General features: G+C 46.0%; 1 protein-coding gene across 1 annotated transcript; it reads left to right on the top strand.

Annotated features, from left to right (window-relative positions):
- The first annotated feature begins 293 nt into the window (after window positions 1–293).
- Window positions 294–17,289, top strand: LOC119649879 (armadillo repeat-containing protein 8-like). Its single transcript, XM_038052256.1, has 10 exons — window positions 294–432; window positions 8,330–8,543; window positions 8,610–8,816; window positions 8,884–9,115; window positions 9,169–9,406; window positions 9,463–9,678; window positions 9,756–9,827; window positions 16,115–16,669; window positions 16,918–17,090; window positions 17,162–17,289. Exons 1-10 carry the CDS (start codon window positions 406–408, stop codon window positions 17,196–17,198), a joined length of 1,971 nt encoding a protein of 656 aa, XP_037908184.1. The 5' UTR covers window positions 294–405; the 3' UTR covers window positions 17,199–17,289.
- Window positions 17,290–23,928: the final 6,639 nt, after the last annotated feature.

Genomic DNA, 23,928 nt, shown 5'->3' on the forward strand with positions numbered 1-23,928 from the left:
CTGTTTGCGAGTGACACTCTCAACCCAGATAAGCCATAAAATAATAAGTACCAGCCCTTGATTTTATTAATTCTTCCTAAATTAGAAATTAGCTCTTTTCCGTAAAAATATACGCAAATAACTAAATCTTGCCTTCCAACATCTCAACGTCCCGCCACAATTCAAACAAGTGCATTCACTATTCACCACATCCAAACCACTCTCTCGCGCAACTACCCCATGTTCTCTCTCAAAATTGCATAACGCCATCCACTACCAACTGTTCAACATAACAGTACATTTGACGTGTGTTTTGAAGTTTTTGGTGCGGCAAAAGTGTCTTCGGTTCTTTTTTTGTCGTGAAAAAAAATTGTACAAAATTGTCCTGGAACGTAAAGAAAATTTCACAAAAACATAACATCTGTAATGATGGACACATCATCTTGCTTAATGGTTTGTATTGAGTAATTGCACGATCCGTTTTGTGAGCATTATGTCGCGTTCTGAGTGCTTCGTGTCTAACCTCTTGGACCAGTTGCAAAGATTTTTGTGTTGAAACAAAAGCGCAAATTGCTATTATTTATATATCTGTTGCGAAGAAATGGATTAAAGACGCAATTTAACCCGAATCTAGGCAATGTGAAGTGATTCGTGTTGAGTGGGAAGTGAGTTTCTCGGAAATGTTTGGAATTCAATTGGGACCGGCATGCATGGACGCTGCTTGTCGCCGGCAAGTTGACATTGCAAACATTTTGATTTTTTCATTTGAAGATGGAGTGAAAGGAGGCTGTGAAAGTATAATTCCAGCGTGTGAACTACTGAACTGCTGGCTTGGCATGTTGGTTGGTTCAAAACTGTCAGAATAGATGAAATGCAGCGCCAAGTTTTGGGGGTTTCAGATCGGTGCCCAGCTAGCCGGTGTCGTGTGGGAGATTGATTTGCGGATATTTGCGCAATCGGGCATTCATCCAATAAAAAAATTGTGCATCCGCTCCCAGCTTCGCAATGTGAAAGCCAAGAAAGAAAAGAAAAAATATTCACGGTTCCTGTTAAGCCCCAAATTCGTGCCCGCACTATGTCCGCTTGTTAGCAGAGAAAATGTGTCAGGTCATCTTAGCCGACGGCAATTTTCTAATAAATGCGTCCCAATAAGTGTGGCTTATTTGAAAATTGATGACAGTTCTTGCTAATTCGAGGTTTATTTACGTCTGGAAATATTCAAAGATTTTTTTAGGCTCAGCTTCATTCTTTTGGTTGATTTATATTTTCGGTGATCGAGGCGATCTTTGGTGCGGTACCCAAGCGAAGTCTGTCCACAATTACAATTCTGGCAGTAAAAACTGAAAAGGATAAAGGTCTAAGTGGGTAGGTAGGCATCAGTAGCCGCTCCGAGGAATCCAATTAGAGCTGTGGTGCGTCGTTTTGATGCCCCAGACTCCTAGGACCGTGACTGCTGTTATGAGAGCAAGGAGGCAGTGTCCAGCCTCAGATCTTCAGAGCCAGCCCGTAGCATTTACAAAGGAAGGCAACCCTCCCATCTTACAACTGGAAATTTCTCTAAGGTCCCCAAAAAATGGTTTCATTTAGTGTCCGTAGCCTGATTCTAGCTAGAGCTTGGCAATCGGAAAGGAAATACCTGAAGGTTTCCTCCTCTTCTCCGCAGGTTCCCCAATGCAAATTGTAAGATAGGTCGAGTCAGTGTCCCTTGCAGAAAGGCGTATTCTGCATTTTCACGCATCTGGCACTGGAGCTCACGTGACTGGGCTCTGTTATAAGCGGGCGAAATCCTTCTTGACTTTGCATAAGTGGTGAGCCTTCGCCATTGGGGTCTGCGGCTGTTAAGTATTGCGAGTAAATTCCGCCCTTGACAGTAGCTAGCGGGACACCGACTATACCCGTCAAAGGACTGCCAAGAGGAGAGCCTTGCCTGACCATTTCGTCAGCGCGCTCGTTGCACGCTATGTTCCTATGATCGGGCGCCCACAGGAGGGCTACCTCGAGCGTACAGTCAGAGTTGAACAGTCTGCGCACATTTCTGCACCGCCCCACCAGCCTGGAGGATGTCGTCCCTGAGTACAAGGCCCTAATGGCCGCTTGGTTGTCGGTCAGAATGGCCATGTTACACTTGGGGCTAGGATCATGGTCCAGCCATCGACAGACTTTCAAAATCGCCAGTACTTTCGCTTGGAATACCTGGCGAAATCGTGTGTATCCAAGGAAACCCCCGCACCCACTGCATAGTCCATCTTTGATCCTTTCTTTAACTTTTAGCCGTTCACGAGGGCAGTCTGGTCCAGAACCAGGAACGTTTGGGCGCCGGCCTCGTGCCTAGTCGCCAGCTGCAGTGGCGACCGTGCAGTGGCGGTGGAGCCGGATTCACAACTGCAATGCTGTCGAAGTTCATGCCTCCGATGAGTCGCCACATCACTCCGCTCCCAGCTGAAACCGCGTGGATTCAGCGAAGAAGCTCGGGATGTGCTCCCGCCAATGGAGTTACCGGTTCGGTAAAGGCTTTCAGCGACGACAAGGAGATCCAATTGGGCCCGCCTTGAACGCCGAATTTGAAAGAGTGCTCTCGTAGGACCGTTCACCCTAATGCGGACCTGGGAACATGTCTCGAAGTACTTGGGGATGTCAACCTTCGGCGTCATGAAAGTGGAGTCGGGCGCAGTTTTGAAACCGCGTCCCTGAGCAGGCGCAGTTTTGAAACCGCGTCCCTGAGCAGGCGCAGTATGCTGGAGTCACTTAACCCTGCTCTGATATTCTGCACAGGGGAGTCGCAGATTCCCCGTTACACTATCTCCGCGGGGCTGGCCGCAAATTCCTCCCGGTGATGAGGAGGACGAAAGCCAATGACTGTGACCACGATTGATCTTCGCAAGCCATTAAAGCGGCCTTTAGTGTCTAATGCCAGCATTCCAGCATCCCAATGGACTGCGAATGGTATGCAACAGTCCTGTGACGTTTAAAACCAAGGGGCTTACCTAACTCCGAGCAAAGAGTAGACTCAAACTGCATTCCCTGCTCCGTGATGATTACACCAAAGCGCGGGAACCATTCTCGACAGAGGGTCTCGGCACATGATTGTGCCGTAATGTCTTTCAGAGTGTGAACATATCAATAATTTTGAGGCAATACCTGAAACCGTAAGAGTCTCGCAAAGGGTCAATGACGTCGAAGTGAATGGCGTGGAAACACTTGGTCGACGTAGGAAATACGCCTACTTCCTTTCTTACGTGTTTGTAGATTTTGCACTTCTGGCACGCGGTGCACTGTCTGACAAGCGTTTACGTCCTTGTTCGTGGACGGCCAGAAGTATTTTCCAGTGACAAACCGGATCGTCGTCCTGATGCCTGGATGCGCAAGTGTATTGTGTGAAACACTTCCCTGCGAAAATCGGCCAGAATGAATGGCCTAAGTCTCTTGTCTGAAGTCTCACAGAGTAAATAGGAATTTGAGCCGAAGGAAGAAAACTCCCCGAATTTGTATTTGAAATTTGTCTTCAAGCTCTGAAGCTCTGCGTCTTCTTTCTCGGCGATTGCCGTATAATTGAACGCGGCGGGGACTGTGACCTCCGAGAATTTAGATGCAACGACGTTGACTTTTCCAGACACTTGTTGGATGTCGGAAGTAAACTGGTTGATGAAGTTCAGTTGTCGAAGTTGGTGAGGAGGCGCTTTTGTTTAAGCGGAAAAGTAAGGGGTTTATGGATCGTGAACAATGTGGACGGGCTGCCTTCAAGGGAATATTGGAAGTATTTAATTGCGAGGTATACGATGAGTAACCGACGATCATAGGTGTAGTTTCGTTGAGCTGGGTTGAGTTGTTTCGAAAAGAAGTTCAACGGTTGCCAGGTTTGATTCACCCGTTGGTGAAGAACGGCGCCTACCGCTGTATCTGAGGTATCGACGAACGCAGCTAAGGGTGCATCTGACCAGAAATGCAAGTAACGTAGTATCAACAAGCTGTTGTTTGGTCTTTTCAAACTCCTGGACAGCCTCAGTAGACCACGCAACTTTGCGAAAGGCATTCTCTCGATAATCGTCTTCCTGTCCAACACGCGCTCTAGGGTCTTCAACATGAAAGAGGTGAGGTTGATTTATCGAAAATCCTTCGCAGACTCATGCCCGCGCCTGCCCCCTGTTAGTATGAAAACCACTCCAAAACTGTGGTACTTATCCTAGAGATCCAGTATATCTCGACAAGCTACGGCACAACCCTTTCGTGCTGCTTCTGTACCATGACTGGCATTATGACATCTCCGCCCGGAGATTTATATGGGGAGAAGTTCCGCCTCTTGGCTGTCTTGATGGCCGACTTGTACTTCTTCAGGCAGTCCTTGTATGGCTGCCAATATTTATGCCTGTAGCAGATGTTGAAGATCTCCCACATTAGCTTCCTGTGGCTGGACAGATCTTTTTTGCAGCACGGTGGCAGTGTCTTCTTGCTGTATCTAGCAAGGTGCAAGACCTTAAAGGCGGTATCAACTGCCTTTTCCAGAGCAGCGACCTTTGACTTTAGTTCATCTGTCGTGCCAATTTGCGCACCGGAGAGTTTGTTCTTGATAACTTGATTAAACTTTCTGCAATTGATCTTCCTGGAGCCTCTGAAAGGTTTGGAGACCTCTGTGTCGAGAAATAGATTAAAATGTATCCAACTATGATGTGAGAAGGATCTCTGGTCAGACACTCTCCAGAATCCCATTGTCGGTTAGTAGGGTGACATCAAGGACTTCCTCCCAACCATCACAGTTCTACGAGCTAGGAAAATGGGAGGTTTGGGTACTGCCCCTGTTACACACCGTTAGATTTGTATTAATTATAAAATCAAAAAATGACTCACTTGTTTCGTTGATTTCCGAGTTGCCCCAAGCGTATGCCTTGCAGCCTGTAATAGGTTGGTTCTTTGTAGTTCTTCTGGCGGAGTTGATCGGTAGTGAGCCATGTAAGTCGAGGAAATATACACGTTCTCTGCCCCCGCCTAGTCCAGTTTGACCCCGACTAGCCCCCTGGAACTTAGGTCCAGGCACAGAAAAGCGTGCCAACCTTCGCGCAAGGATACATACTCTAGATCTGTCCTGATCAGCGTTTCCTGTGCGGTGCAATAAATTGTAATATTTGCTTTGGGCCTTCCGTCGCTTTCGATACAAAGCTCCAGTACTAGGGCAATGTCGATGTCTTCCTCTAGGAGGAAGACAAGTAGGTTAGACGAGATCAACATCGAGTACTGCAGATTTATCTGCGTTACTCTCAGCATGATCTACTTGCGGGGAGGGTTCGTCAGTCGCCGTCGCACGATCTTCATCTCCTCCAACAGCTCGTTAGCAATGTCGATTGGATCCGGGTCGTCGACCGGTTTTGCAGAGCGGAAAACTTCCACCTTTTCGTTCCTGACTCCGAACCGCACTTTATAGTATACCTTCTCCAGTGCCTCCAAGCACTCTGTTTATACGGAGTAGGAAAGGTTGGCTGTTCATCTGGAGTTCCTGCTCCTTGATAACTACCCAGTCCATGGCAAACCTGGGGTTTTGAAGGCACAGGGATTGAACGAGCTTGGCCTTATCCATGCGAATCTTCGTCGAGGGCGGTTTTCGTAGTTCGTGGATTCTCGGTTGGCTGTTGCTGCTTATATTTCTTGAGAGGTTTTCTAGCGTACAATATCTTGCCCAGTCTGCTCCGCTTGTGTTTCTGTTCGACCTCATCTTGAGAGCGGTGGGCTTCCACCTTCTGCTCGTTTGCCAGGCTTTTGCTCTTATATTCCTTAACAATCGCCTGGTATTTAGCGAGGTCTTTTTCTTCCCGCTAGTCGACAATATCGACCTCCTTAGTCTTAGCAATCTTGCTGAGAATATGTATGTGGCTTTCTGGTATTGGCTCTTGAGCAGGACCCCAGTGGAACTTCGCTTCTTAGCCGGTTTCCGGTGACCGGCATTATTGTCGGTCTTTGCTTTCGAGGGGTCTCCCGGCGTCGTCGACTTCTGGTTAGGAGTACTATAGCTGATACTCGCTACACTCAGTTTGACGGAGCTGGAAACCACTAGTCCTTCTGCCGCCTCGCTCTGGAAACTCCCTGCGGTTGGTTTTAACACAGCGGTGCTACGGCTGGCACCGATTGTACTGCTCTCGACGGCTACTGTCACCTGGCTGGATGTCAGCAGCTCGTCTTCCGATGATGCGCCTAGCATCACCACCTCTTATTCTCTTGTTAGTTTGTTATTTTTATTTTTGGTAATTGAGTCCATACGAGTAGTCCGGCAAGAATGTCCACCCTGGGTAGCCCGGTTATCAGGGTAAGGGTCTTATTTGAAACTGAAGGAGCCCACGGTATTCAGAGTTCGCATACTAGAGACCAAGCTCCCCATTGGCCACGCAACCCTCGGCATATACTGTTCCATCTTAGCTTGGGGTCCTATTATCACCTTCTCCAGTGTAGGGAGGACGATCCCCGGGCTGATGCTTCGGTTCATCCTCCCGCCAGATTCACTTGGCGCGATTACCAGCAGGCAGATAGATCTTCGTTGGTTGGATAAACCCACTCCCAACCCGGCCCTAATCTGTGCTGGCCAATATATACTGTGAGATCTCAGAGAAGGGAACAAGGCCATATATTCCGGCCGATTTCCGAAAGCCGTTCACGATGTGGCACACCCAGGCATTCGGGCAACGAATCGGTTAGTCACCGCAAAGTATTTCTGGCTGTCCATGAACAAGGAAATAATTCTTGGGCCAGACAGTGTATCGCATGCCAGAGGTGCAAAATTACAAAGCATGTGAGGAAAGAGGTAGAAGTTTCTCCATAATCCACCTCGAGATCAGTGGCCCTTTGCGAAACTCGCGCAGTTTCCGGTATTGCCTCACTATTATCGGTAGGTTCACGCGGTGGCCTGAGGCGATACCTCTGAAAGACATTACTGCACAATCTTGTGCAGAAGCCCTCTGTCGGGAATGGATTCCACGCTTTGCTGCGCAGGCAATTATAAACACTGACCACGAAATGCAGTTTGAGTCCTCTCTTTTCTCAGAATTGGGCCAATTCCTCGGCTTTAAACGCCACCGGGCAACCGCGTACCATCCGCAATCCAATGGGATGTTAAAAAGGTGACACAGGACGCTGAAGGCCGCTATAATGGCCTAAGACGACCAGCTCCTGCCACTCGTTCTTCTTGGCTTCCAAACAGTCAATAAAGAAGAATTTGCTGCAAGCCCCGCGGAACCTGAAGGTCCCCAGCGATCCTCAGGTCGGGACTCAATGCTACCGGTCTGTTGCGTCAGCTCAAGGACGCAGTGCCAAAACTGAAGACGTCACTACTCCTCAACTAGCGAAAACCGTGATTGACGTGTCCAAGGATTACGAATTCTTCACGCATGTCCTAATTAGGACGGACACTCCTCGGAGGTCGCTGCAGCCACCTTATGAGTACTCCTTCGAAGTCCTCGAGCGCGACAGACATTATTATAGCCTCAACGCCGGGAGCAAGGTGAAACGTGTCTCCTTAGCTCGACTAAAGACTTTGTTCAGCAAGAAAATGCAATGCGTCTGTTTCGACTTGCGGCAGCCGATTTGAGGGAGCCGTGCATCTGGTTCCTCGCTGAGACTCTCCTTTGGTTTGAGCTGGGGGTGGAGTATTGTGGCGGAACGTTTCCAATTTCTCGACTTGCTGCGATTGCTTTGAGTAATTTGTGAAATAGTGAATTTTATTGCAAAACCACTCACTTTTTTCACTTTGTTTGGTTCTCCTCCAATAGATTCAACCCCTTTTGCAGTTCACTACAAACCACGGCCTGGTTGAATTCGTGTTGCGGCGCCCATTCAGAGCAATATCCCTAGCTTTCGTGCTAAATTCGCAACACTGCCCAAGACGGTTGATTGTCCATCAAACAAAGCATATCACGAAAACGTTTTTAAATTTCTGCGTCGTGAGTTGTGGCGCCATGGTCTTTCCCACGATGTTAATGCTTGTCTTCTCTTTTGCAAAATATATAAATTTTTCCTACAAATCTTTCTCGATCCCTGCGGAGCCGATTCAGAACCCTCAGGATGCTCCAGTTGTAATTTATCCGCTTTAGACCGCTTTTAATCTCGGAAATTGGTTGTCCTTTCAGCTTTCTGATAAAGCTCTCCTTGTAGATTTCGAAATAAATAATACGAAAACATAGCGTGATCCTCCATGATTGTACCCGTAATTCAACAAGAAATTACACGACGAGACTCTCAAAAGTTAGCACTTTATGTTTGCTTCTTATATACATAGTTATCTATGCATATGGTTGGACCAAGTGATGCAAGCGACTGAGTGTTCATAAACTCCTCCTTTTAGTAGTAGTGCTCACAAAAATGTTTCTACTTTCAGGAAATTGATGATCCCAGATCTTACATTGACAAGTTGTATTCGGATGACAACGAGGAGTGTCATGACGCACTGGTTATATTAAAAAATGCGGTGATTGGTAGTAATCGGCAGAAAGGAGCTGTTATTTCACAGGGAATCGTTCCTCGTCTGATTGCCTTTCTAACACATGACGATGTTCCGCTCAACATTCGTCTAGATTCCATCATTGTCATTGGTGAGTAAAGCAATTTTTTAGTCTTTGATATTCAAACAGTTCGAGTTTTTCAATGATTCCTTACAGGCTCACTAGCAAAAGGAACAGGTGATCAAGCACGAGCTTTAGTTGACTATAATATTGTTAAAATACTGCTCAGTTTGATAACTACGCAAAATGCAGACAAGCAGATAATCGAAGTTTGCCTCTGCGCACTGAAGTCAATCTTTCGGTATCCCTTTGCACCAACCGGGCTTCTCTATTCAAACGTGGGAACACTTTCTCATCTATTAAGTAAGAGGAGCTAACCAAATTCCTTTCACTCCATCGATATTCAAAGCCATATTTAATGAATTTCAAGGTCTTGCGTCTCCTGACAGTTCCCTGCAAACACAAGCATGCGTTGCCAATATTCTAGTACCACTCTGCCAGTCCTACAACGAGCAAATGATCCTTTGTCAGGCCGGAGCGATCCACTTTCTATCTCGAATGATCACTACACAGCATGCCGACCTACAAATTCCTGCGTTGAAGTGCTTGGCTGCAATGTGCTTTACAAATCGTTCTGTATCGGACATTGTGTGCGCTTCAAAGTGAGTAACAAATCAATTTGCAATTTAAAGAGCATTAAAATTCCATTTTTTAGTTTCGAAGGGAAATCGCTGCCAGACATTCTAACTTCATTGCTGTCTCGTATTTGTGATTCGGAAGTTCAACTTTCCGCTGCCAGATGTCTTACATATATCCATAGATCGGGCACGTTACCACCATCGGACAATAGAATTGTTTATAAGACTTTACCGTGTCTAGCACGGCTCTGTACAGATGAATTTAAGGAAGATATTAGGGCTACGTCGGCGGAAACATTAGCTTACTTAGCGGAAGTATGTGGTGGATTATTTTGGGTGAATAGTTTAAATAATGCGTGGGCCTATTTCAGATCGACACTCAGCTGCAGCGGCTAGCGGCCATTAGTAACCATTTAATTACATCACTATCTCAACTTCTTCAAAGCACATCACCGCTTCCACGTCAAGGCGCCTTTCGATGTTTTGCTTCGCTTGGGGCCAATGATGAGGACATCCGAAAGCGAATCATTGAGACAAAAGGTTTGATGGAAAAAGTTCTCGAAGGATTGGGGGATGTTTCTCCAGATGTGAGTTTTTTTTTTTGGAAATTTCAGTAATTGTTGTTTTTATTTAATTGATGGGAACGGGAATTTCATTTTGACAGGTTCGGCTAGCTGCGGTCAGATGTCTGCATTCATTGTCAAGATCAGTACAACAACTCCGGACCACCTTCCAGGTATGTATATTCTTCATAAAAAGATGTGCAACTTTCTTCTTTTTCTTCAGGCTTTGTCCCGTTCACAAGCGGGGTCGGCTCGTCGTGATCGGTTTCGCCATTTGGCTCTGTCAAATGCCTGATCTGGGTGCAATCTCGAGGCTTTTAAATCCCCATCCAGCGTATCAGGCCACCGTTGTTTCGGCCGGCCTTTTGGTCATTTACCATCGACTTCGATGTTCAGACAAATTTTCTCGTTAGCGCGAATTGCGGGACCATACCATCGAAAACGCCTCTCTCGCAATTTTTCCACGATCGGTGCAACCTCATAATGATCGCGGATCTGATCATAACGTGCCACTTCACTAGTGCAACGCAACATCTTCGTCTCCATTCCCGCAAGACGCCGTTCATTGCCTTTTATAGTCGGCCAACACTCAGAACCATAGAGGGCGACATGACCGACGACATTGCGGTGAATGTTAGATTTGGGACGTTCGTTGATACGTCCATCACAAAGAACACCAGTTGTGGAACGCCACTTCATCCAGGTTGCGTAAATGCGTGAAGGAATTCCGTTATCCAGTTCTCCATTGGCTGATAGCGTTGACCCGAGGTATTTAAATCGCTCAGTCCTGGGCCGGTCACTGCCGCTGACAGTGATTGTGCCTCTTTTATGGGGATCGGTTGTCAAAAATTCAGTTTTGTTTAGATTCAATCTGAGACCGTATTGAATGAGGCAATCATTCCATTTTTGGACAAGTTGCTCGAGATCATTTTTGCTATTAGATGCTAGGAAAGCATCATCTGCATAAAGCAGTGTGTAGGGCGCTGGACGTTGGATATCCCGTCTGACTGTGTTCATAACAAGAGCAACGAGGAGTGGTGAGAGGGCGCCTCCTTGATGAACACCAACAGAGACACGAAGCGGTTTTGATACACCCGCCTTACTTCGAACTTTACTTTACGGATCGTGGTAGAGCAATTGAACCGAGCGCACGAGTTCTTCTGGCACTAAGCGTTGTCGTTGAGCAAACCAGATGAGTTCGTGTGGGACACGGTCAAACGCTTTCTCTAGATCCAGAAATGAATCTTTGTTATAGGGTAGTCATCCTGAGGCGGGGTTTGTGCCATCGTTTCTTAAGGTAAAATATTTCACTGCTGATCTGAAATTTGAGGTTCCGCTTAGACTTCTCTATAAACTTGTAGGAAGAGTTTCGTCTAATAATTCTGGTTTGTTGGTACTGAGTACCATGAAAACTGCATCGTATTCTTTTCCAGAGTTGTGGAGCTGGTTCGGGTTCACCGGTGGACATCACAACAACACGAAGTTGCTTCTATTTCGTGCAATTATATGTGTTCAGCCTTTTATAGGCAAGCATGATTCTTAGCAAGTTGGAATGAACTGTTGCAAAGGGTGCGGGGAATCAAACATAATCTCTCTTTGACTATTTGCAGACACCAAACTTCCGGAGACCTTGCTAAGACTACGCGGGTTTAGAGCAAAGTCTGGGCTGCTTTTTTAGGGGAGTAGTAAGAATGAAAGACGTCTTAGGCACACTATCCAATATATTCTAAGTGCCGAACTATCTCTTACGGATATTAGAGGATTGTCTGAGCAATCGCTCCCTGCTTTATGAAAAGCTAGAGGGTCAGACGAGAAGATTACATACAGGAGAAGCAAATCGAGTTTCTGAACGGCATAGAATGTCATTACATAAGTACGAGGTAGCTAACTTGTTCTTGTCTCCATCACGCCTAGATAGTTTTCTTGTGTATGCTTCCCCATCCTATGAATCACATACACGACACTAGCCCCAGAGTAAATGCGGAAATTTTTTCACAAGCGTGTGACGAATGTCAAACTTCTGCAATGCATTTATTCCAATATACAAATTCAAGCAATGCACTGGAAGACGAATGTCCTGTATGTAGTCTTCTTGGGCTTAGAGGAGGATGGATATAATGTCGAGGATAACGCAGAGTTCCATCCTAAAGTCGGATCTCTGGAACGCTTCTTACGATAGTCTGCTAAGACTCGACATGCCAGAAGAGTGGCGCCTAGTCGGTTATGCAGATGATGTTGCGGCACATGTAGCAGGACGAATTGTTAAGCAGGCGTAGAGCCAACTTGGTATATTGATGCGACGGGTAAGCGGATTGGTGGCTGCTCATGATTTGAGCCTTGCATTGAGAGAATTCTGACCTGCGTTCCATATCAATCGGCGAGTCGATAATTGATAATAGTAAAATAGTAAAATACCTCGGATTGGCGCTCGACTCAAGGAGCTTTTTCGAGCATATCAGAGCAGCAGCGAACAAGGCTGAGGCAGGAGCTTCGGCAATCCTAGCAGGCCACCTCTATTAATGAGTGCAGCGCACTATGTAAGCACTTTGCACAAGTACAGAGACGGATGGCGTCTGTCTATCGTACTGTCTCTGAATCGGCTCTAATGGTGGTCGCAGGAGTGATTCCCGTTTCCCTTCTTGCTAAGCAACATTGAGGTGGACTGTGCGATTCATTGGCAACGTAGGTGTGAATGGAAAGCATGATGAGATTGACTATTTCTTACCCAGTTCCAAAGTGGGCACGGAAGTTTTCAGTCTTATCAGCACAAGATTGGGAAGGCATTATCTCCTGATTGTGTTTTGTAATGGATGACGCCGATCACGCCTTTTTATCTTGTGGATGATGTGACGGGATTCATCAACAACTTTATTTAAACACAGGAAAATCTTCTCTAGATAACAACCTCCCCCTCCCTCCGTAGGTCGGCGATTTCTGCCGTCCATCAGTTCATAGAATGCTTGTCGCGCCTGGGGCTTCTCGGGGGCATGGAACCCTCACACACCGTCGTTATCAGGTTCATCACTGAATTTACGACGGTGTCAGCTGCGCCTCTAGCGCGGCCCTGCCTGCTCCAAGAGCTCCGATGAACTTCCCGATGTTCACCCTCGCGACATTCCATAGGCTGGGGGAGGTCGCCGGCAAGTAGCGTCAACCACTTCGAACGTGATGTACTGGTGATCACTTATCGAGAAATCTTCTAGGACTCGCCACCCGTCCACCGATAATGTCAGAGATTCCGACGCAAAAGTGATGTTTCCTTCACAGCCTGGGCGCCGAAACGTTGACGTGGATCCGGTGTTTAAAACTACGAGCCCGGTTCTCGCCGCCATTTTTAGAATCCGTTTCCCTCTGGCGTCTGACTGAGGCATATCCCATTCAAGGGCCTTGGCATTAAAATCACCGCCTACCAGATTCGTCCCTCCGTGCTCGAAACGGCGTCCTCCAGAGTATCAAGGCGGCGTCGAAATTCCGGCATCGTCTCATTCGGCGTCAGGTAAACGCTAAAAAACGGTATCCCTAAACACCTAATCCAGACAAACACGAGGTCGAACGTCGTCCCGAACCTAGGTGGCAGCGGTGCTCGATAAGTCGAGATGCCATGAGGACGGGTCCTTGTTTCGATATTGCTCGCTAATTAGCACTAGATCAGCATTTGCTTCCGCAGCGAACTGTGCTAGCAACTGGTGAGCGGTTGCACTCCGACGCATGTTAATTTGTAAAATGCGGATCATGCTGTTTGAACCCTAGCCCATTCCTATTCCGCCCTCAAAATTGGACACCGTCCCGAGCCCGCAGTGAGTGCGACGCTTTCCCCAGACGTGCCACGATCCCGGCAGAATACGCAGCTCTCGGTTTCATTGCAGTCATGCTGTCCTCCTGTCCGGCCCCTTGCAAGCTGCTGACGCGTGTCCATAGTCCAGATATCTGTAGCACTTGGTGAAGACTATCCGCGTTCGCACCCTGCATATTATCCATCCAATTTTGATTCTCTCGGTGCTAAGGAGTTTCCTCGCATATTGCTCGGGGACTTGCACCATGGCGAGCTTTTGGCCTCGAGCATTTACAGAGGTGATACCTATCCGGACATTGGTTACCTCTGGGCATTCACGCTTTATCGCCTCCTCTACTTCGACCTTTTTTTGTGAGGCAGTCAAGATCCTGGATTTCTGTAAAGCACATGGGCTCTAGGCTGAAAATAAGAGCCTTCTCCCCCAATAACCCCCTGACCGCTTCGCAGAACGTACTCTTGTTAGTTGTCGACGGCTCCGGAGACTCCCAGTGGACCCCGGCGTGTACCGATCATTCGCGGTTCGCTCTTCACCGAGAAGCTTTCTCGAGGCTTTAGCTAACTTTGTATTGACTTCACTACGTCGGACGCCAAAAGAACCGCCCCTTCATCTAGGCCGACCACCGCATAGTTCAAGCGGGTCGCGTCCGATGTGATTCCGGACATTTGGAACTGCGCTTCCAAATGTATGAACCACAGCTCCGGGTTCCGCCGCCAAAATGGAGGAACACGCACGGCGAGGGCGGTCACTTGCGGGTCCGATGGACCTGCCGCGTCTTTGCTGTCAAACGACATCTTGACTAACAAAACGAAAACTTCTTTTCGACGCGAGTGTTGAAAGTGAAGACGCGGTGGAACTGTTCTAGTCGACACGGCAGGCCGAACCCACAAATGCACGCACGCACAAAGAAATCACTTCCCAGAACTTCGCCCAGAGAGCGGACAACCAACGATGACGAGCACAGACCTCCGCGCCGTCTCCTGCAGCGGGTATAATATTTATTGATTTTTTTTAATAAATAAATTCAACTAAAATAAATTAAAATAATGATTCGCTACTGCGGCGGCGATGGTGAAGACGGCGTCGATGGTGAAGACGGTGTCGATGTGAAGACGGCGGCGGCGGTTTTTGTTTTTAATCTTGAACTAAAAAAAACGGCGGCGGCAGTGATGCTGGTGTCAGCGACGACGGTATCGGCTGCGGCAGTGATGCTGGTTTCGGCTACGACGGTGATGTTGGCTGCGGCTGTAGCGGCAGCGATAGTGGCTGCGGCAACGATGGTGGCTGCGGCAGTGATGCTGGTGTCGGCTACGACGGTGATGTTGGCTGCGGCTGCGGCGTTTGGTTGAGTGCTGTTCCTGCTGCTGTTGTTTTTCGGCCGGGCCGTTGTGCCGGTTACAAAAAGACGACCCCTACCGCTGTCGGAATTGGATGGTGTCTGGAGCTGCGGTGCTGGCGTCTGGCGCTGCGGTCTGGTTGCCGTACTCTTCGGGGTCACCACTTTAGCTAGCAATGTATTGAGCGCAGATTGCTGGCTTTGAAATTGCCCAAAATAATGAATACGAAAACAACCGTAAATACTTGTTCAGAATTATTTATACATGTCGATACTCTCTATGCACAAACTAAAACTCCATTAATTGTAACCAAAGAGTTTAAATCAATTACGAATGAAAAATCCACTAATTGGAACGAAAGAGTTTAAATTCAAAGGCTGCACCTCAAGACAACCGACTATAGCAAGGTTAGAGGCAGAAGAGAACGATCCGTCTCCATGTGGTTCTCTCTGCCCCCAACTCATGGCACACTTTCCTCGCTAGTCCTCCACTCCCGTGGCGAGCTCTACAAAGTGGAAAGTTCCGCGCCATCTATTTGTTCGCATTCGCAACATTCGAAATAAATTTGGAATGCTGCGAATCCTGCCGCGCCACAAGGCTACTACCTAGAACGCAGGTACACTGCCAGCTAAGGGGTCAGAACTACTTACTCGAGCACCTCGGAGTCTTCACACCCCTTATTGTAAGCAACCCGTTAAAGGTCGCTGACGACCCCTGAGGAGGACTAAGTAGACAGGGTTGCTACCTCCTCGCGACCTCTGAACAAGTTTCAGATCAGTTGAATATCGAAAGTGGCGGGTCGGGTCGGATTTTTGGGAGTCCTAAGTACACACCCACTTAGTGACGGATCGAACCACTTGGGGAGCAACTTACTCCCTCTTTTGTAGTTCCCGGACTCCTCTTTTTTTGAGTTAAACCCAAGTTTACAAAAAAAGGCAAAAAGTTGACTGACGGTTTCGTCCAGGGCAGAGGCAACTCATCAGACGCTGCCTCACCTCGCAAACACGTAATGGGGGTATGTTTGCGATTACATTTAAATGGAGCGATTACCATCTGTCGTTACTTTCGGTCACGCTGCTCCCAGGGCAGAGGTGAGGTAGCGTCTGATGAGTTGTCTCTGCCCTGGACGAAACCGTCAGCCAACTTTTGCTTTTAATTGCTGATAATTCTCCAAGTTGGTCTAGCATCTGAAGTGAATGTTTATGGAGTAATACTTCCAATTTTTGCCTCAAAATTGTATCGTGTGTGTCAAAGCATTCTTTCCCTTCAATCTCAAAATTACCATTTATTTATTAATTGCAGAAATTAGATTAATTAATTGTAATTTTCCAGGACCACTCAGTTTGGAAACCATTGATGGCCCTTCTAACCGGATCACCATCAAATGAACTTCTCACCGTGGTAACATCAACAATATGCAATTTACTTTTAGAATTTTCACCAGCCAAGGAGCCCATGTTGGATTCCGGTGTCGTAGAAATGTTATGCAAACTAACGGAAAATGCTGACCCTGCGTTGCGTTTGAACGGGAGCTGGGCTCTGATGAATATGGCGTTTCAAGCAGAACAGCATGTCAAGTCGAAAATCATCGATACGCTTGGAACAGACAGAATACTCCAATTACTAAACGATTCTGACACTCGTGTGATAATGAAAACTCTAGGCTTACTTCGAAATCTACTGAGCAAATCCCTGCACATTGACAACATCATGTCGGAGCACTCGGCGGAGGTGATGCAAGCGTTCAACATGGTCCTCGATTCTCCGCATCCAGCTGAAGTGAAGGAGCAGGCGTTGTGTATCATCGGCAATATTGCAGCTGGAGCGCAGACTAAAGACTATGTGATGGAAGACGAACATATACTGAGGCGACTGGGAGAGTTTCTGGTAAGTATTTCGTGTAACCTGTTTCACGTCTAAACAAGAAAGAATACTCTTTATCGGCTTACCAGCTCTAGGCCTACAAAGAGCTTTTCAATGTGAATTGCAGAAACATTTTGCTTGAGGTCTTTTTAAGTACTGCCTTGCGCCTTTTGCACAAGATGATCCACGCAGCTTGCCATTGCAGTGAAGTTTTTCAGTTCCTCAAACTGTTTTCAAGGAACAAGGCTAATGCCGGTTTTTCACTCCCGCAGGTCCATAGGGATGGTAAATTGCAAGCTGGCGCGCTTCTTGCAATTGGAAACCTCGTGCATCGCCATGATTCCAACGCTATAGAGCGACACGCGCGGTTAAAGGAGCTGGGGATAGTCAATAAGCTCGAGGAACTTTTAAGTATGACAGCCAAAGAAACAGAATTTTATGAAGAGTAAGTCCAAGCCAATTGGGTAGAACCTAGCAACACAGGGAGGGCACTTAATAACGCTTGCATCTTTTCAGGATACGATCGGTTATCAAGCAAATGGGTTATTCGTAATTCGGTGTTATTTAATCTTTAATTAATATTAACTAATTATTATTATTTTTGTTATATTCATTATAAAGTTACTAGCGTACTGTATATTTTTTAAAAACAAATCGATTAAAAAAATTGACGCTTACCATTGGACTCTTCATATTCCGGTTACAATCACAAATCAAATTCAATTCTAACCACGCTTTTTTTACAAAAACAAAGGAACATTTTACCGAAACAATACAATATAGTGCGAGAAAACAGATCTAGATCAGTCTAGGGAATATAATAATAATAAGGATGGATCCGATCAATATGGCTATACAGGAGGAAACCGAAAATAAAACAGTTTATCTAAATGGAAAATCATGACAACATTCGAGTTCTAATGGACTAATTCAATAAATTTAATAAAAATTCAGGATTTGTGTTTTATTAAATTTTTCCTAGAATCTAAATAAAGGCTTCATCCAAGGCAGAGACGGCTCATCAGAAGTTGCCCCACCTTTCTCAACACTAAATCAAATCGCCTGGTTTAGACCTAGATTGGTCGAAGCAAATAGCGTTATTGTATCTTCCATTTTATCACTTTTCCAGCGATGGCTCTGTACAAAGAACTGGACTTCGAATTCGACAAAGAAGTAATGAACAACTTCTAAACAAAATTCAGACATGTAATATCACGATCACGACGAGCCGACCCCGTTTGTGGGACAAAGGCTGAAGAAGAAGAAGAAGACAAATAAGTCCCTCCTTCCCTTCCGGAATTCCGCAAACCAGTCTGTTATTCCCGCCCAGCTCGTGCTTTGTTTTCAAAAATATTTTTGGGAGGTAACGATGGAGTAGTTTCTAATCAGAACTCTCAAAAAGTACAGGGCCTTATTTTAGTTTTACAGGATATTAACAACCCTCCGAAGATTTTTCATGTTATTTATGGATGAAAGGTTGACTTGCTGAAATTGGTTGATCATCTGCCATAAAGTATTCAAACATACTTCCAAAGAAATAATCAAAATTTATTACGGATTCCAGAGAAAGGAAATATTATTCTGATACGTGAATGGGGTTCAGGCACGTAGACATGCTTTTGGACTCAGCATACAAGATAAATTACTTGTCATGGACACACGTGGTTTCTGGTAATGTCTTTAAGTTCCCCCTAGGACTTCACGAGAAACTTAGACTCCTCCCCGACTCTTATGCATCAAGTAATTCTGTTGGGGGGCTCACTGACACCTCTAACACTCCGTGACATAAACAGCGATGAAATAAGTACTCTTGGATGGATTTTACAACGACGAACCCGACAAAGGTGTCCAGATAGCTGAGTGATTAGAGCACAAAGCTGTTGTACGGAATGTCGCGGTTCAAATCTCACTGGAAGCAGTGGGATTTGTATCTTGGTTTCACGTCGGATACCAGTCGACTCAGCTGTGAATGAGTACCTAAGTGAAATCAGGGTAATAATCTCGGGCGAGCGCAATGCTAACCACATTGCCTCCTACAGTGTACTGTAGTGTACCATTACGGTCTTGAAAGAAGTGCTCTAACACATTTCAAGGCTCCAATCCAATATGGATTGTTACGCCAACGATTATTATTATTATTAACCCGACAGCGAAAACGGACGAACAATTTACGCATATTCTCATGAAACGTGCGCTCCCTCTACAGATCGAATGATGCCCAGCAGTGGGCGATACCCTGTCCTAGTATAGAACTGATGTAACAGCGTTGCCGGAGATGCGTTGGCAGGGACCAGTTTTCTAGAGAAGAGCCACCACACCATATATTATAGCAGCCTAAATTGACCACGTGTTGATTGAACACCGCGACTTTTCAGCCTTGACGAATATCAGAACATATAGACTCGGGTCACCATCTCGTGGGCATGGTGATCCGGGCTCGAATAACGACATCGCCTGGAATGCCCTCTGAAAATCAGGTGAGAGTTAACATTGACGACATCCATAAGGGGGAAATGGGTGCCGCAATAATCGCATTCAACAAAAATCCTGGAGATGAAGCATCAACAAATGATTGAATTACTTGAAAAACGTTATCACAAATACGGCCACAAAAGGCAGAATGGCTGGTTCGATGATGAAAGTAAGCTAGCAACGGAACCGAAGAATACCGCAAACCGAGTAATATTGCATTCTCAAAAAATGCGGACACGTGCAGAGACGCAATCACGACCTCTTCTAGCGGAGAAGCAACTTCACAGAGGAAAAAGGAAGCCTGGGAGAACTAATAGGTCTGTGAACTCGAAAAGTACAGGGAGCAACCGCACCAGGCGCGGAAGTTTTACCAACAAATTAGCAGGATGAAGCCTTACACACCTCGATTGTCATCCTACTAAGCCAAAGAGAGGAATCTGATTTTCGACAGAATGGGTATATTGGAGAAATAGGTTGAGTATTTTGATGAACTGCTCAACAACCAGAGTATCGGTGAGTTGGAGGCCCCACCAATTAAAGACGACGGGCTAACTTATTACTACTGACTACTGCCACCACCAAGTATAGCAGAAACAGTCCGTGCAATTCATCGGCTTGCACGCACGGTTGTTGGCAGCCAGCAGAGCTTATTTCAGCTAATAAAAACTGTTTCGCTCGAAACGTCTCACCATAGAGTCAAAGCTCTCACTGTGCAAGACAATGACCGTGCTAGTCCTCATGTATTTCCGGGAAACTTGTGTTCTTTTTCTTTAAGAAAAATTGCGAACTCTTGGCCGCGTTCGAGAGAAGAATCCTCCGAAGAATTTTTGGCCCTCTACATGAGGAAGGACGATTCCGCAGCCTACATAAGGACGAACCCTATGAGTGATACCATTTCCCGTCTTGTTGTGGATAAAATTCGTCTCAATAGGTTGGGGTGGGCGGGTCACTCAATCCTTATCGATGAGGATGATCTAGCCCAAAAGGTCTATAAGAGCAACATCTTTGGTAGAAAAAGAAGACGAGGCAGAAACTGCCTCAGTTGGTACGATGGTGTAGGCGAGGACGCCAGATATCTTTCAGGGATATCGATTTGGTGGACCTCGGCGCCTTAGAAGCCTTCAGGCTCGAAATAAAGTAACCTTCTTCTTCGGCCTTTGTCCCGTCCACAAGCGGGGTCGGCTGATCGTGATCCGCCTCGCCATTTGACCCTATCAGATGCCGGATCTGGATGCAATCTTGAGGCTTCTAAATCCCCATCCAGCCAGCCAAGCCACCGTTGTTTCGGACTGCCTTTTGGTCGTTTTCCATCGACCTCGATGTTCAGACCAATCCTGGCAAGTGAATTCTCGTTGGCATGAATTACGTGACCATAGTATCAACAAAACCTATCTCGCAGTTTTCCCTTATCGCCTGTTTCATGGGGATCGGTCGTCAAAAATTCGGTTTCATTCAGATTCAGTTTGACTGTGCTACATGAGCCGATCATTCCGCCGATCAAATCTGCTCGAAGTATTCTTGCCATCTATCCGTCGCGGCTTGACGATTGGTAAGCAAAGTACTGTTCTTGTCATAAACGCAAAAGAAGTGTTCGATATCCTGTGTACGTTCGTTTCGGCTTTTGGCGAGTCGATACAGATTTCTCTCGCCCGGATCTCCAGTTTATCGTAAAGATTTTTGTAATGGTCCGCTCGGGTGACAGCGATCGCTTTCTTTGCTTGCACGATTCTTCCACATTCGTAATGGTCGGTAATCGCGTAAATGAGATAATTTTTTCTTTCTTCTGACGAAATCGCCACCATTTAATGTGCGGCGGGCCAGTACGTTCCTCCCTTTGTTTTATCGGTGACTTAATTCGCAGGATGCCAATCAACGGCTGATGTTGAGGTGCGATGGTCTTATAGGAAACGGTTTTGTAATCAGTGACAGTGGTAAAATGTCGGCGTCTTATGAGAATAAAGTCGATTTGCATTTCACCGTTCCCACTATAAAATGTAGGAAGATGAAACAACGTTCGATGAATCATGTATTCATAAGTACAAGGTCATGTGTGTCCGCAAAATCGATTATACGCTCGCCATCCTCATTGCGCGCTCCGAACCCCTTTCTCTTCATGGCACTTTTTACCGTCTGCTTTTTCACCCACATGACCATTAAGGTCGCAGGCAACGATGATATAGTCAGCAGGCACGTGACAAATATTTTCATCGAGAAGTTGCCAGAAGGCATCTTTCTTGGCATCAGGCCGACCTGCTTGTGGTGCGTGCGCGGTGAAGAAGTGAATAGTGTGATCAGTTGATATGATGACGAATTTGATCAGCCGATCATCAAATCGTTCGACTTCTTTAAAGGCATCACGGAAACCCTCTGAGATGGCAATGCCAACACCATATTGAGTGTGTGGGCTACGAAAATAGAGAAGTTTGTAGCCATTTTTAACGTGTTCGCGTTCAATGTCGCAGCTTTTGGCACCAGACCATCGGGTTTCTTGCAGAGCGCAGATATCAATGCGCCTTTTCCGAAAGGTATCTTGCGAGTTCCTCGGTATTTCCAGTTAGGGTGCCAACATTTAGCGCGCAAATACCTATTTGTTTTGTTCGGACTAACTTACTTACGTCCTGACGCCGCCCATGCGTCAAGAACCCTTGCTCATTTCGCAACAATACCGGGGACTGTCCTGCCACGTTGACTGTGGTGGACGCCCTAGCATTTTTCCGAGGTTTGTTACTCGATCCGATCATCTTGTTTCTAACGACAATGGATGCATTTCCTTGGTCGACCTCTCACGGGATTTTGCATAGTGGAATAACTCCAACTATACCTTATTTATCTCTTTCCCTGATCTCAGCATTTTGTTTTTGTTTTACTGATGATAGTACAAAGTACGTTGCCCCAAACCCTCTTCCTTTACCTGGGCTTGGGACCAGCATAATATGTTATTAGCATGGCGGAGTTATTGGTCGGTGTCACCTATATTTATGCAAAAGCTAACAATAAACTGCGCTTCGCTGGATTTCTATTAATCATCAGCAATTACTTGAGCGTAGGAAAGCTAGCTGGCAAACCGTGTTGTCGAACTCATCAATATAGAATTTGCAGGAACACTCTTTAGGCCATTTATCTGAGCTGACACAAAGCTGCTTCATGCAATCATATATGATTTGGTCACCCTGCGCTTATATTATTAATGACCAGTCTTGTCTGTAATACATCCATTATTACGAAGGTTTCCATAGGGCGAACTTCTGAACTTGGGCTGAATTAACTTCACTTTTCCGTTCCAGTGAACATACCTTGTTACGATGAACCCTACATTTGGGCTAACTCCTAGGCAAACATTTACAAGGTGGAGCTCCTGAGCTTCAGATGGACAAGTAGAAGGACAAGGTCCCTTCCACTTCTTTCTAAATCTTCCTCTCAGACACCTTGGCAATAGTTTCAGCCGGCTAAGCAGAGGAATCTGCTGAAGAGTCCTGCTTTGAGCGTTAAGCTCCTCCTCCTTAATTCGTTTAGGCATCAGAGTATTCGCAAGCGAAGGAAGCTCTGATCCTAATACTATCAAACCCGGTAGATGAAAACCTTAAAAGATGGGGGGAAAGGCACTTTTCGGTTACCTGCGCAATGAGTGGCCCCCGTCTTCCTTTCCTCTTCTTGGGGGCCAGATGACATGGTGACCTTGCGGCGGCCCAGCTAGTGTTCTCCTCCCATTATGTTTGAAGCGGCAGGCTGTGAATAATCAGGTTGGGGTGGACCGCCGCAGGGTCACCATATCATCGGACCCCTCCCCCCCCACATGAAGAGGAAAGGATGACGGGGGCCACTCGTCGCATAGGTACCAGAATCAGCTCAGTGCTAGTCCTTTCCAGTCCACCCCACAAGCGTATGGATTAAGCCATTTGGCAGTTTAGCTCCCTTGGTGAGGAAATTTACGGTGGTACCTACCCGCCTCGTATAGAATAGTTTACCTCGGGTGGGTTCAGTTTTTTTGACTATTGAGTAATGAGTAAAATCTCTATGTCCTGACAGGTAGATAATATTTGGCCCTCATTTCGTCCAACTGCTAGAATTTGGGTTAGGTACAGCGCGTGCTGTCTGGTTCCATATATTATCACGCGTAGCCGGTATTCACGACTGGTAAACCTGTTAAGGGAGTTTGGTTGGTTGACAGCGTTGGTGACAGTTTTGATGTCAAGGTGATGCAACTCTTGCTTCCATCGTAACAACTTCTTATTTCCTTTTCTTCACAACACCTAGTCTTGCGATCCTATTGCCCTTTTTGACAATATGCCGCATTATACACAGAACGGAGCGACAACAAATTAAAGCTTTTGACAATCTAACATGGGAGAGTAATTGAAAAGACCCAAATTGAATGCTCGAAAGTTTTTATTATAATTTCTCAATCACAAAACTATCGCACAATTTTACATGAGTATATTTAAGAATAATTGGCCACAGAAAATAATCGAATGATAAATATTACATAATCGTGGAATATCGCAAAAATTTCGAACTTTTCAGTTAATCACTTTTTTTTCTCAAGCTAAACTTGCAAAAATTTCGCTAATGCAAACATTAAAACGTTGAAAATTTCAAGCAACTTTTCATTAAATGCGTTAAATGCAAAATTGATTCGCTAAAAATCACCAGAAATATTATTGTGCACCCATAACAAAATGCGTTCGTTCGGAATTTCAATAAATATTGATCCTATCAATTGTCTGCTACGCTGATATATGTATATATGTACTAACAAGTCTTAGGACTAAACTTAAATAAACTTAACTCGCTACCACGTTCTGAATGTACAA

The sequence above is a fragment of the Hermetia illucens genome, chromosome 2, assembly GCF_905115235.1.
Source record: "Hermetia illucens chromosome 2, iHerIll2.2.curated.20191125, whole genome shotgun sequence".
Classification (NCBI taxonomy): Eukaryota; Metazoa; Arthropoda; class Insecta; order Diptera; family Stratiomyidae; genus Hermetia; species Hermetia illucens.

Coding starts and splice junctions, on each gene's coding strand:
- LOC119649879 (XM_038052256.1), top strand. CDS start 406: ATGATGGACACATCATCTTGCTTAATG. Junction 9,828..16,114: donor AACTCCGGACCACCTTCCAG/GTATGTATATTC, acceptor GTAATTTTCCAG/GACCACTCAGTTTGGAAACC. Junction 16,670..16,917: donor GGCGACTGGGAGAGTTTCTG/GTAAGTATTTCG, acceptor TCACTCCCGCAG/GTCCATAGGGATGGTAAATT.